The 13,159-nt window shown below is 31.0% G+C and overlaps 1 protein-coding gene across 1 annotated transcript; it reads right to left on the bottom strand.

Annotated features, from left to right (window-relative positions):
• On the bottom strand, positions 1-7,857 carry LOC143238731 (rap guanine nucleotide exchange factor 1-like). Its single transcript, XM_076479235.1, has one exon. The coding sequence runs from the start codon at positions 7,134-7,136 to the stop codon at positions 3,783-3,785; it is 3,354 nt and encodes a 1,117-aa protein (XP_076335350.1). The 5' UTR covers positions 7,137-7,857; the 3' UTR covers positions 1-3,782.
• Positions 7,858-13,159: the final 5,302 nt, after the last annotated feature.

The raw sequence follows: 13,159 nt of genomic DNA, 5'->3' as shown, positions 1-13,159 counted from the left end.
TTACACATATAATCATATGTTTTATTGAAGCAGTATTTGATGCATAAATAGACAAAATAAAAAAAGATCAGATTTCATTTAATCATATAACATGGACGAACTTTGAAACAATACCACAATGTATTAAGTTTATTTAAATGCTAGAGCAACAAGAAGTCATAAGCACCATGAATGCTAGTAATGGGTTCCAGTCCCTCACTCAGTTTAGATACAAAACAGGTACAGTATTATTCAGAATTCTACAAACTTCTTGTCCCCATACAGTCATTTTTTGACCACCACAAGTAATATATTAACCATGTGCTTATTATAAATAGTTGCCTGTACAACACATTAAAAACTGGAACTAATCCAGCTCCCCACACCTGTCAACCAATCTATGATGTCAGTGTTTAAGTGAGACAAACAGTCAGCACATAGCAGCAAAAATCACATCTTATTTCAAAAAGTGCTTCCCACTGCTTTAGCAGACAATCTTTTCACAACACAAATGAAAGTAACAAATAAAAGTATACAGTGAAGTTTTAAGAATATTTCTTCATATAACTTCACTGAACAACACAGTTGTCCAGTACAGTCTAACCTGTATTTAATTCATTCACTAATAACACAATTCTAAAATACATTATAATAAAAAATTATTTAAGCTTAAAAAAACAACAGATAGCTGCTTATGTTAGTTAAATATTTCTGTACATAATATGACTATATTTCTTATAAGAATTTGTTTTTAATATTTCACCATAGCTTTCTACTGTATGGCATAAAATAACATAAAAAATTTAGCTTTGTTGAACTGAAATGTTATTGAGAAAAAAACAAAACTATATACACACATAAAAATTATATACAAATTATGTAGAAACAAAAATGACAACTTTAAGTTACTTTAATCACAGAAGTGGCCATGGGTGAGCATGTAGGCACAACTGTACTAATGAACTCATCTCTTATCATAAGATGAGGCAAAAAAACTGTTTAAAGGAATAATAATAAGAAATTATCAGTATTATTTTGGCTTCTTTTGTATACATTAAGAGCAATGTTGCTGCTAGATTAACAGTGTTCAACCAATATATTTCCAACATGAAAGAAGGAGGGAAAACACTTAAATAAAGCTTTCAGAAACTGAGTTAAGACAATGGTATAAACCCTGCAATAACTTTTCATTATACTTAGATAAACTCACCCTAAGTGATAAAAAGAGTGATAAAAAAAAAGATTTTAACCACAAGTATATCTGAAGGAATATCATAGTAGTGTATATCCTTAGGAAATAAAAGTATATGCGGGTATTAAAAAGTGTACCAATGGAATATATCAATATATTCCAAGAAATATCACAGGAATGTATGTATGTTACCTAAGGAATATAAAGGAAATACATCAGTATACACCAAGGAATATAAAAGGAATACATCCATTAGAGGTATAAGTTTGCTCCTGAAACTGAAGGTGTGTGTGTGTTGGGGGACAAGAGGGTCTGTCAAACTTAAGAATTACCAACTAGAGAGGACACCTACAACTTAATTTGTTTGAACAAAAGGGAGGTTGTAATATCATGTTAAGTAAATGACAGCATTTAGTCATTACCATAACAACAATTATAAATATAAGGGCTTATTCACTTTTTAAGCAAGTAGGGGAGCATAATTTCTAGTTATACCACTGACATTTGTATATCCCAAGGAACATAATAGAAGTACATCCAAAAATGCCCATGGAATATAAAGAGATATGTCTATACATCCCAAATAAGAGTACATCTAGATATCAAAGAAATGTAAAAAAGAGCACATTTATATATCTCACATATATAATAGTACCCCATATAATTCTGTGGAATATACAAGATGTACATATACACATCCTAGTAATATAAAAGATGTACATTCATATATCCTATGGAATGTAAAAGACATAAATCTATATATTCCACAAATACAAAAGACGTACATCTGTATACCCCAAGGAATAGAAAAGTACATCCACATATTCTAAGGAACATGAAAGGTATACACCTGTGAGATATTTGTATTTATTATCAGCATTTGTGAAATATTCAATCTTTTTGTTGTCAACAATTTTGTGTCCATAGGGTACACTGTGAACAGTTTTGAGTCTACAGAGAACACTGTGAACAGTTTTAGGTGTATGGAGTATGCAGTGAGCAGTTTTAGGTTTTGAAGTTCACACTGGTAATTTGAGGCAAAAATCTTTAAGGTTAAAATTATTTTATACTATATTTGTTCACTTATCAGCTACAAGTTTCTTTTAGCTGATAATAAATAATAATCAATAATCAGTGAAAATTATATTATATATATACAGTAGAAAATTACATTCAGTTTTACATACATGGTAACACTACTTTTAAAAGAAACATTCTATATTTATCACTATCTGTTTATTACATGTTAAATTTGTGCATTATCAGATAGACATTTGCAGCAGTCCTACCATTCATCCTTGTATTAGTTTACTTTAGTACACTTACTGCATTAAGTATAAAAAAACACTACAATTGTATCCAGTGAGCATCAGTGGGCCAGTGTTACATAATGTATAATACATGTATCAATATAATTTCAAGCAGGTATTACTTTTGTACCCAGGCAGAATGTACAAAAAATTAACTCAGGTCAACATCTATTTTCAGTCCTGAAAAAAAAGTCTGACAGATGTACGACCAGAAAAACTACAGGCACTGAATCAATGTCCTCTCTCCTCCATCACGTGACATCTACAAAATTATCAATGATTCCAAAATGATGTCTGATGTCATAAAGGAAATCTAAAGAATTTTTTTCCCATAATCCCCCTATTGATATTTTTGCCAGCCTCACTTACATCCTTTTAAAACAGCCCTATAAGGGTAACCAAAAATATTAATTAGCTTTGAACTGGAAGTACCAAACATACAAAACTCTAACTTTCTGTTTTGGTGTACTAAGAACATTTGGAAGTGTCATCTAATTTGAAGTATCAACAACTTTTGGCAGAATTACAATGTGTTGAGAGGATCTTAATGAAGTAAAAGTTGCAGTATGCCAACTATTTAAGAGCTTTCGAAAATCTCTTATAGCTAAAAGTTGCAGTAAATAATAATTCCTTAAAAAAAACCAAAAAAACTTTGCAACTAAGTAAACACTACATAAAACTAAATTTCAATTATTGATAAATTTGACACTTTGAACAAAAATTACATTTTTTTTCCAAGTAAAATAATAAAAAAAAATGAATAAAATGCACTGTTTGACCAACACATTTTAAGGAAACTGGCAAGTTGTTAAACCTAGATCAGTTGTGAATATTTATAACCAAACTTTATTTTCTCTAGCAAAGAAAAATCAGTCACAAAGACATGTACCTTATCACATAATCACTGAGAATAAAAATTTGCTACCACACAAAAAAATTCTGAAACATTCAGGTATATCAAGATATAGTGAAAAATAAATTATGCACACACATTTAGCTGTTTATTATACACTAAATGTATTATAATTCATTAACTCAAGTATGAAAAATGATGTGTGTGTATATATATACACACATACACACACACAGTCATATTAACACACAAAATAACAGATGCTTTGCCTAAGCATATAGTACACAAATTCACTGGAATTTCAGCAACTGTACACCAGTGATCATGGTTTACACTTCAATACTTCTTAACAAAAGCTACATAATGAGGTACTGATGCCTGAGAATATAGAGTAAAATATAAGTTAGGGTTAAAACTTTGAATATACTTTTTACTTGTTTTAATTCATTCAACACTTTTTACCACCACGTGGTTTGATCGTTTCTGAGATTTGCCACATTGACTCTTCACACAAATAGTCATCAAACCTGTTGAAAAAGGCAATGACTTGTTCGTTCCTCTTGAAAGGGTAGTGTGCTTTCCTAAATCGTCTCATGTTCTCCAGGATGTTGAATTGCTGCCAGCGCTTTGAGAAGTTGACATTACCATCGGGAAGAAAATCATTGTTTCCTATGTGGACAAAGGTTAAGTCCTGTAAAATCAGGCCAATGTAAGGTATGCAGGGAGGCTCTGTCTCTGCTAGAGCTTGGCGATAAGCTCGGAAGGAAGAAGAGCTGTCAATCAAAGCACAGTACTCTTTCAGGCCCTCTGTGATATTTTTCTGCCATTCTAAACGGCGTATTGGCGCAGAGTCAAGCGCAGAAAGTACTGCAAGATAAGAATTAAAGTTGTTCAGTTTACGAAGATGTTTGAGTATTTTAATGAAACGAGTGACGTATTTTTCTCTGTCTCGAGCATCATTCTGTTCCAGGATGCGGGACCTCACCCAATAGGACATTTTGTTAAAATGTTCAGTGAAGGAAGTTAAATTTGGACTTAAGTCTTCTTTCTGTTCCTTGACCCATAATAGCACTTCAGGAATTTCAATCTTTTGAAAAAGTTCAGCATCCAGCAATGTCATCTGTTCTGCTAAGACTTCTGACTTGAAGTCAAGTAATGATGCCTGACAAGTATTCACATTTAAGGAAGTCAGAAGGATCTGTAAACTCTGTTGAGAGAAACGATGAGCCTCACATTTCTCGACTACCGTTTTTCGAAGAACTCTGGCAAATGTTAATTCTCCACTACTCACCAACTGATAAATAAATTCTAAAAGATGCTGAAAAACACCACAATCGATGTCACTCACACATAAGTCATCAGCAACACGCACCAACAGAGAAAACACATTTCTAGCAGCTCGCTGCTTGGAATCATTCAGGCGAATAAATTTATTAAATCTGTATAGAAGCTTACTGATGAGCTCCATGGGGGAAAGAATTGTGCGGTATGTTGTAAGGAAAGCTTCCTGATAAAGGAAGTCCTTTTTACCTGCTTTTGTAGCCTGAACAATGATAGCATCCACTGGACCACCCCGGACCTCTGGACCTTCTTCGTTAGGCTTCTTCCATATTAAATACTGGGTAACCTCCTGTTCATCTAGTGGGCTGTTTTCTATTTCTTTCACACTTGTTGTTGGTGATTTTATCTGTTCACTCTCTTTTTCTGTTGAGGTTGCAATTTCATCTTCATCTTTATTTGAGGCATTTTCAGTGTCCAGTATGGAAAGCTGTGTCTGGGAATTTTCTTTCTGTATTGGTACTTGTGTTTTGCCCCGCTTAGGAGGCAAAGCTGGTGGCGTAGTAGCAGGAGAAGTTGGCCGTTCTTCATCTCCAAAGCTTCTTTCCAAACTACTCAGACTGCTCTGACCATCTGAGATCACAGAGTCCTCAGAACTGGACACCCTAACAGTTATTGAAGACTGTGGTTGGGTCAGAATAAAGTTTTGTTGTTGTAATCTGGTCTCCATTGCATGAAAGGTAAACTGAGAGTGACATAAAATATCTCCTTCATCTGGTTGGTAGGATAGTGTTTGCATATATGCCATTATATTTTTCTTTTTAATAGGTAATGGAGGTGGATCTCCAACTTCTGGGGTATATCTGGTACTATGAATAGGACATGTCAGATCATGACTACCATCCATCCAATTCTGATGTTCTAAAACTGGTTGAGGACTGTGACCTCGAGAACATGCTGATGTACTTATCATTCCAAAGCCATTTGTTTCAGCCAATAAAAAAGTACAGGTTGGAACATTATCATATTGAGAAGGTCTCCGAGTTCTTGGTGCCATTCTCTGTTTGATTGGGAGGGCAGGAGGATGTTCAGGACTCATGTTTTCTGATCCAGTTTCTGAGGTAATTATCAGATTTGTCTGTTTACTTTCCTTTGAGAAGTGGCTAATGCATGATTCTACCATCTTTCCCAAATCAGTTGATACTGGGGACCTAACACTTGTTGAAAGATTTCTGTAGCTTTCAGTATGAGAAAATCCTAACTGATGAACACTCACTTCTTGGTTTTTCTGGTTGAAGAGAAAACCTTTTGGTGTGCTCAATGTTTGTAAATCATCAGTTGAATAGTCCAAATTTGAATCAATGCTGCTACCAAGAGATTTACTAACAGGTGTTGAGGAAAAGAAATCATAAGGGCTATTCCAATGAGGAAAGCTTACTGATGTGGCATCAGTCCTAACTACTGAAGAAGCTATATAGTTTGAAAAGTTACCAGAGGTATAACTCCAGATATTCTGCACATCATGAGGACTTCTGGAAGAGTCTCCACTATCTACCTGTGAACATGTCACTGGACCATTTACATTACGTTTCTTCGGAGGAATTGGAGGTGCTGGTTCTGAAAATCCCACTTTGAACAAATAATGTAAATTCAACTCTTTCTTTGAAGGAAGAGGTGGTTTAGGAGGTGGGATGTCTTCTTTTACTTTAGGACTATCAGAATTAAGTATACTATCAGAAGATGTTGAATGAAGGAGTCGTTTACATTCTAGAGACTGACTATTTTGATGCAATTCTGCAAACTTAGTTTTCTCTAAAATCTCTCGCTCACGAGGCGTCAATGGAATATCTGGTAAAGAATTTCTCTGAGGGCTATCTGGTTTTACTGTAACTGGCTCTTGCACAGAACTTGTCAAGCCAGGGTTGAACTTGTCTTTATTTTTTACTCTGTTTATAAAAAGTTGTACCAGAGCTTCTACCGATTCTTGCAGTTGCTGAACAATTTCATTAACATTACTCACAATAGTTGTAGTAGAATTATTAGTAAAGTGCAGAGCATTATCAGACCACTTGATTAAATTGGCAAGGGTTTGATAAACCTGACTGAATGAAGATAACAGTGATGAACTATGATCATTACTTAGCACCCTTTTTAATGAAGATTGAATATTAAAAACAGTTTCTAAAACCAAATTGGCACAACCTGGCAAAACTTCTACAGTTTTTTCTTTTTCAACAACTTCCTGAATGAATCGTAAAGCAGTTCGTAAGTCCTGAACATCAGAGTGCAAGTCTTCAATTTCATTTCCTGTTCTACTTTTATCAACTTCTTCACTTTCTGAATCTCCTTCAATATATTTACCCTTTAATCTGGAAGTTTTCCCTGGTGACAGGGGACCTCGCTTTTGAGCAATTTTACCAATTATATCCTCCTTAAATGACCGAGCTCGTTTGGCTAGCTTTCCACCTCGAGGACGAGAAAAATCTGTCTTCTCTCCTTTGGCTGACATTATTTTGTTATACATCCAAATAAGCTATTTTGTATTATAACAAATCATGACAGATGGGAAATAAAAATAACATATTCTTCTACTTTTATTTAAAATGTTCACTGGGAATATCACTTCCAAAAAGATTTTATCACTAGATCATATGTGTGTCATGTGTGAATGTTTTTTGCTAAAACTTAGTTTTCAGCTTCATATGTGTCATTGCCGAGTTGTAACTGAAGGTTGTTTACTCAATATTACTATAAGCATTTCTTAAATTAAAAAAAAAAAAAACAATCAAAAATATTTATCTTTGCAATGAAAATTTGGTTTTTTCGTCTTACCTAAACCGATTCATTCACGGGAGTCTTAATTTCAACCTTGTTAATATTATTATGCAAAGCTCGGTATAACCATATAAGTAGCTCTTGGAGCAGTAATGCAAATACACGTTCACACACAAGAGCAGTCAATACAGATGAAGCAATAGGATTAGGACTCTAAATAATAGGAATCGAGTAACTCAGCGAGACAGCTGCACGTTCACAGAGTTAATGAAATAATACTACCACGAGTAGTTGTTTTTGCACGAAGTTTTCATGGCACTATGAGCATTATAGAATTCAAATTTAACCCCAATTATAAGATTATTCAACTTTAAATCAGTTAATCACTATCTTCACGTACTTAATTGCTAAACCAAAGCCTTACCCTAAACTTAAGCTAAACTCAACTTTTCTCAGCCAAGACTACCCGCACGCCCTCTATGGCAATATAGTATACTATATTATTAGCCATATTTCCCGTGGTACACTTCCGCGTTCGTCTGCCTAATTTTACGTGTGTATGATGATTATAACTATGCTTAAGTCTAAATAAACTTTTTTGCATAGGTTTCCTGTTAGTAAAAGTATGTTCAAGATCATTAATATATCCCAATAAAAACATATAATAAAAGTTATTTCATTAAGTACCGTATTTTGCTTATTCTTGCTAAAATAAAAAAATATGTCAAACCAAGTTTTGAAGATGTTGAAAGAGGAAAAAGACCTTTTCTTAATGATGGACTCGGATGATGGCACTTTGTAATTCAAAAGACTGCAGGTGGGAATAGAAAGAAGCGAGAGACAGAAGTTCTCTGACAAATCTGAATTGATATTAAAAACGATATTTGTTAAACAAGCTTACGTAGTTCATTGTACTTTTAAAGATAAATATTAATTGTATTAATTTATAATGTATATTGTATGCATTTTAGGTTTTACTCAAATAAGTGATATTCAAAGTGATGTCAGAATCTAACAGACATCAATGTTTAAAAGTTGAAATCTGTAAGGCAGAGCACCAGAAGAGTCCAGAGAGAGAAGATGAACATTCTTTGATGATAAGCATTTTGAGACAAAAAAGAATGGCTTTCCTTGAAACTAAAGATAATGTTGTTTATTTAGTCAGAACTTTTGAAATATTTTAAAAGATGAAATGCAGGTAAAGAATTTTTATACATTTCCAGAATTATGTTAACATATACTAATTTACTTATTGAACTGTGCAAACTGTGAATCAAAGAACAGTAAAACTTACAGCATTCATTAATATTTATTCTGCCACACATAAGATGTCTGGATAATCAAGACTATATTTGACCCTTTTAAAAATAATATATCCTGAAAACAACTATGTGCCAAAGTAGTTCATTTTCTGTGATCTTAGATCACTATTTAGTGAAGCTGACATAAAATGTATGAAAATTACATACAGTGTTGTATAATACACATATATATATTTTCTATAAATATTTATATATTAAAGGGATACATGATAAAAACTCAATACATGAAATATGCAAATTCAAAAATTTTGAGAGCTGTATCAAGGAGCAAAGTTACTAACATTTGGTTATGATATTCTGAAGTATAGTACAGACCTACCAAATCTGATAGAAGTTTTGTCACAGATATTAAAATTCCCACTCACAAGGTCCACTTTCCAAACTGTAACTTGGAAACCATAATTTTAGTTATGAATTCGGTAAAATGTCCATTGTTGATAAATACTGTGATAGATATCCTGTAATTAAAATATGAAGAAATCAAAATATATTTTAAAAATTTTTCTCAAAAGATTTTAAGAAGTGTAATTTTGGTAAAAGTAATTTAAATGGTGAAAGAAAATAGATTTAGACCATTGATTGTATAAATCACAAATGTTAATTATTAAGACTTATTAAGGAGTTATTGTTAACAAAGGAAAGAGATGAAATAGTGTTGTTAAAGTTAATACATCATTTGACTTTAGGAAATAAAATTGCAATGAATTTTATTGAAACCCATAATTTATATCAAAAACTGTGTTAATCTACATGCATCTAAGTTTTTAAAATATTTTTCTACCTTTTGCATTCTTAGAATGGCTGGTATGGATATTAGCACTTGAATTAAAATAAAGAACAGAACATTTCGACCTTTTTTTGGTCATCTTTAGATTAACAAAGGTCATTGCAAATTTTCTGCTTTCTGTTAAAAGTTAAGATAAAAAAAGCTTTTATGATTCTAACTGTACAATAATTCTGTTTTTATCAACTTTTATCTAACCATCAACAAAAGAACATGATATCCCACTGATAAAAATCTTTTATTATTATTATTACCACATTAGTCATAAGTTGTTTCACCACAACCTTCTTTAAAAAACATACAGCAGTTACAAAGTATACCTTCAGCATTTTCGAATTTATTTTTATAATTTATTTGTGAATTATTTTTCAAATAATTATTTTAAAATCACCAGTGTTAAAAAGATAACTTACAAAATTATGGGTTATTATATCTAATATTCTTATTAAACATTTAGCTAAGCCTAATATTTAGTAGCAGTATGAGGTTTAGCTTTAAAAATTTTAGTAAATAACTTACCTTCATACAAAACATTATTGAAATTAAAATGTTATGTAGGAAAGGTATAATTAAATGAATGTAGAGAGAGTATATAAAGAATCATTAATAGAACTTATAATCACTGAGTTGTAGTGATGTAGATTAATGCTTATGGATAATTCTGAGGTAAAATTTAATGAGTTATTAACACATAAATAAACCTTACTTTATAAAACAAAATTATAGATTTAAGGTAGATTTACTATAGTGTAATTAGCATATGTGTCATACATTAAACTAGGAGATATTTGTTTTACAAAACCTTGGTATGAGATCCTAACACAACATAACTGAACCATTAACGTTGTATTAGTTAAGAAGTGCTGTTTTAGACTATCTAATATTATATCAAGCTTATATCTTATATTTTACACAGACACTATTATTATGGTTAAATCTTTTTTGTAATTGCTGTTTGTACACAAAAATAATGCCCAACTAAAAGCCTATAGTGTTTTTAATAATGTAGAAATTCTAGGGAATACATTGAATTCATTCATTTTCATCTCAATATATTTTGGATTGTTAGTGTTTGTTGCTAGATTTAAAGTATAATATATTTTGCATTGTTAGTGTTTGTTGCTAGATTTAAAGTATAATAGCTGAAAAAAATTCAAACTGTTTTAATTCAGTTCTGTGTTTAGAAAGTTGCTTTGCTTTTCACCTGAAGTTTTCAAAAGTTTTGAAGACCGTTTGTGATTTATTAGAAACAGGAAAGTCTAACTAATTTACTAAAATTTTATCTTCAGGAACTAAGCCAAATACATGTCTTTAGAATTGATGTATAGCCTCCAAAGGATGTATTCACAATGTACACAAAATTTTCTAGGTAAACATATTAACTTTATATGAACTGAAGGGTCAGAAAGTGAATTTCATGATCTTTTACAGAGTATTTTCAAAGTCTGATTAAACAGCTTTATTATCAAAGTGTATTAGTAAATTTAACATCAAAAACTTATGTTCATGATTTAAATTTTAATATTACCTAAGTTTTGATATCTTAATTTTGAAAGGAACTATTAAATAAATCTGGCTAATTCTTCATGTTAGGTTACATTTCTATTGTTATATGCTTATCTGTGTTGTATTAATTACAAAAACATAATGTATCTATATGCACACACGTATATATAAATATATTAACAAGCTATAAAGCCTCTGATATTTTTACTTTACTGAGATATAAAAAAGAAATATCAATCCTACATCGTATACCCCCTCATATGCCAGTATTTGTTTCCAAAATTGCCACTGGATTATTTATAACCAAGATTAATTACATTGTTATTTTGTATTGGTGCCAATAAATATGTATTTAGCCTCAGTTTCAATGTTGTGATGATTTGTTTTTATGCAATAAGAAACAAATGGAATTTTTTAAACTTTTTTAATTTACACCTTAGTTAAAAAGTGAGATAAATTTTTGTTTCAGGTCATATTCTAGTGTCTGATATATTTGTGTGTTTTGAAATGCATTTGAAAATAACATGAATTATTTTGTGAAGAACCAAAGTAATATGAAAAACACTAACTGTACAAAGAAATTCATTCTGAGGTACTAATTACTGAAATAGAATTCAACTCTTAAGTCCAAAATTTCTCATTTTTTATGCATATTTTTAAATAAAATTTCAGAACACCAGCTTGAGCTAATTGCTTCATATTATTAAAACTTTATCAGTTGTTTCATTAAATTATCCTGTTGCTATTTAAATAAGGCCTAAAGAGCTTTATAAAATTAGTTTGAAATGGTTGAATGGTCAAGTCTGATTTTATTTTGTTTTGTTTTTCTTCTCCCATGATATGTTTTGTTAGGTTGGAGAAATTAATAATTAACTTATAAAGTTTTACCAAAAAATGTTAGATATTTATTTAGAAAGTCCAAGGGGTTATGCAAATGAAATACAAAAACATTTCACTCAGACTGATTCTGTTGCAAACTTACAAACAAATTTTTATTAGAAATCCTTTTATTAACAAATCTGATTTGTTTATTTATACAAGACTTATAATATGTAGAGTCATAGTTAACATTGCTAGGTTCATTTCACAAAATTTATATATTTACTCAATCGTAATCTGTAGTTTATAAATTTAATCACATTTATGAATTGGCTAAAACTTTTATCTAACTAGTGAAATTTTAATAAATAGTAACAATGGTTCTCTAAAATTATTTACTAAAGCTTTACTTACAAGCTTATACTTTCAGTAAAAATACAAATAACATTTAAAGTTAATTGTTGTATTTATTAATTTATATTAAAGCAGTGAATGTTACTTCGTGTTTTATCAGTTGAAACTCATGTAATTGTTTTTGTAAGTCACCAGAAGGTGATAGTCAAGAAACTGATTCGTGTGATTTAAGATATAATGTGATGTCATTTCTTAATGTTGGAAGAGGTTTGGTGAGCAACATTCCAAATAAATGCAAAGAACATAGTGATAATGAACCAGATGAGTGACATTAGCTACCAGTCTTGTGTTAAAGGTTTGTCATCTGCATTGACACACAAGACAGAATAGTTGTTATAATGTACCTTAAAATATTTGTTCTCATAACTTGTTCACTGAAAAAATCTAGAAACAGCATGTATTATAACAAACAAGAATAACCAGCAATAGAAATTGTCTTCTACTTTGGTAACATGCTAAGTTGTAGAATAGTGACGTGCTTTTCTCCTTGACATTGTTATTTATATCTGACTACCCAATGCTCTGCTAGTTTAAAGTAATGTTAATTCTAGTGAGTTTGTGTTTTATTTCTTCTCTAACTAAAGTGCACTATTAACTGGTAAGAAAAGAGTAATTAAAACAACTCCATTGTTCACTTTTTCTCAGTATAGTTAATGTAACTAAATAAACAGTTGTAGAAGTGAGAAAATTGGTGATTTAAGTTATGTATTACTGAGATAATACTGCTACTATTCCTCATGAGTTACTCTTGTCAGAAACAGACTTAAAATGTAAACCCTATACGATAATTGTAAGAAGTATGTGACCTTCATACAATGAAGTAAAACTTGTATATTTTTATTGATTATGAAATATTCACTTTCGTGCATTTGTGTATTGGATATTTGGTTCAAATGTCTTCATTGTTATCAGTAGTGTATTTAAAAG

This window comes from Tachypleus tridentatus, chromosome 13, assembly GCF_004210375.1.
Source record: "Tachypleus tridentatus isolate NWPU-2018 chromosome 13, ASM421037v1, whole genome shotgun sequence".
NCBI lineage: Eukaryota > Metazoa > Arthropoda > Merostomata > Xiphosura > Limulidae > Tachypleus > Tachypleus tridentatus.
This window is presented reverse-complemented; position numbering and strand designations above follow the sequence as displayed.

Bases quoted from the DNA above. Each gene is read 5' to 3' on its own strand.
- LOC143238731 (XM_076479235.1), bottom strand. From the start codon at position 7,136: ATGTATAACAAAATAATGTCAGCCAAAGGAGAGAAGACAGATTTTTCT.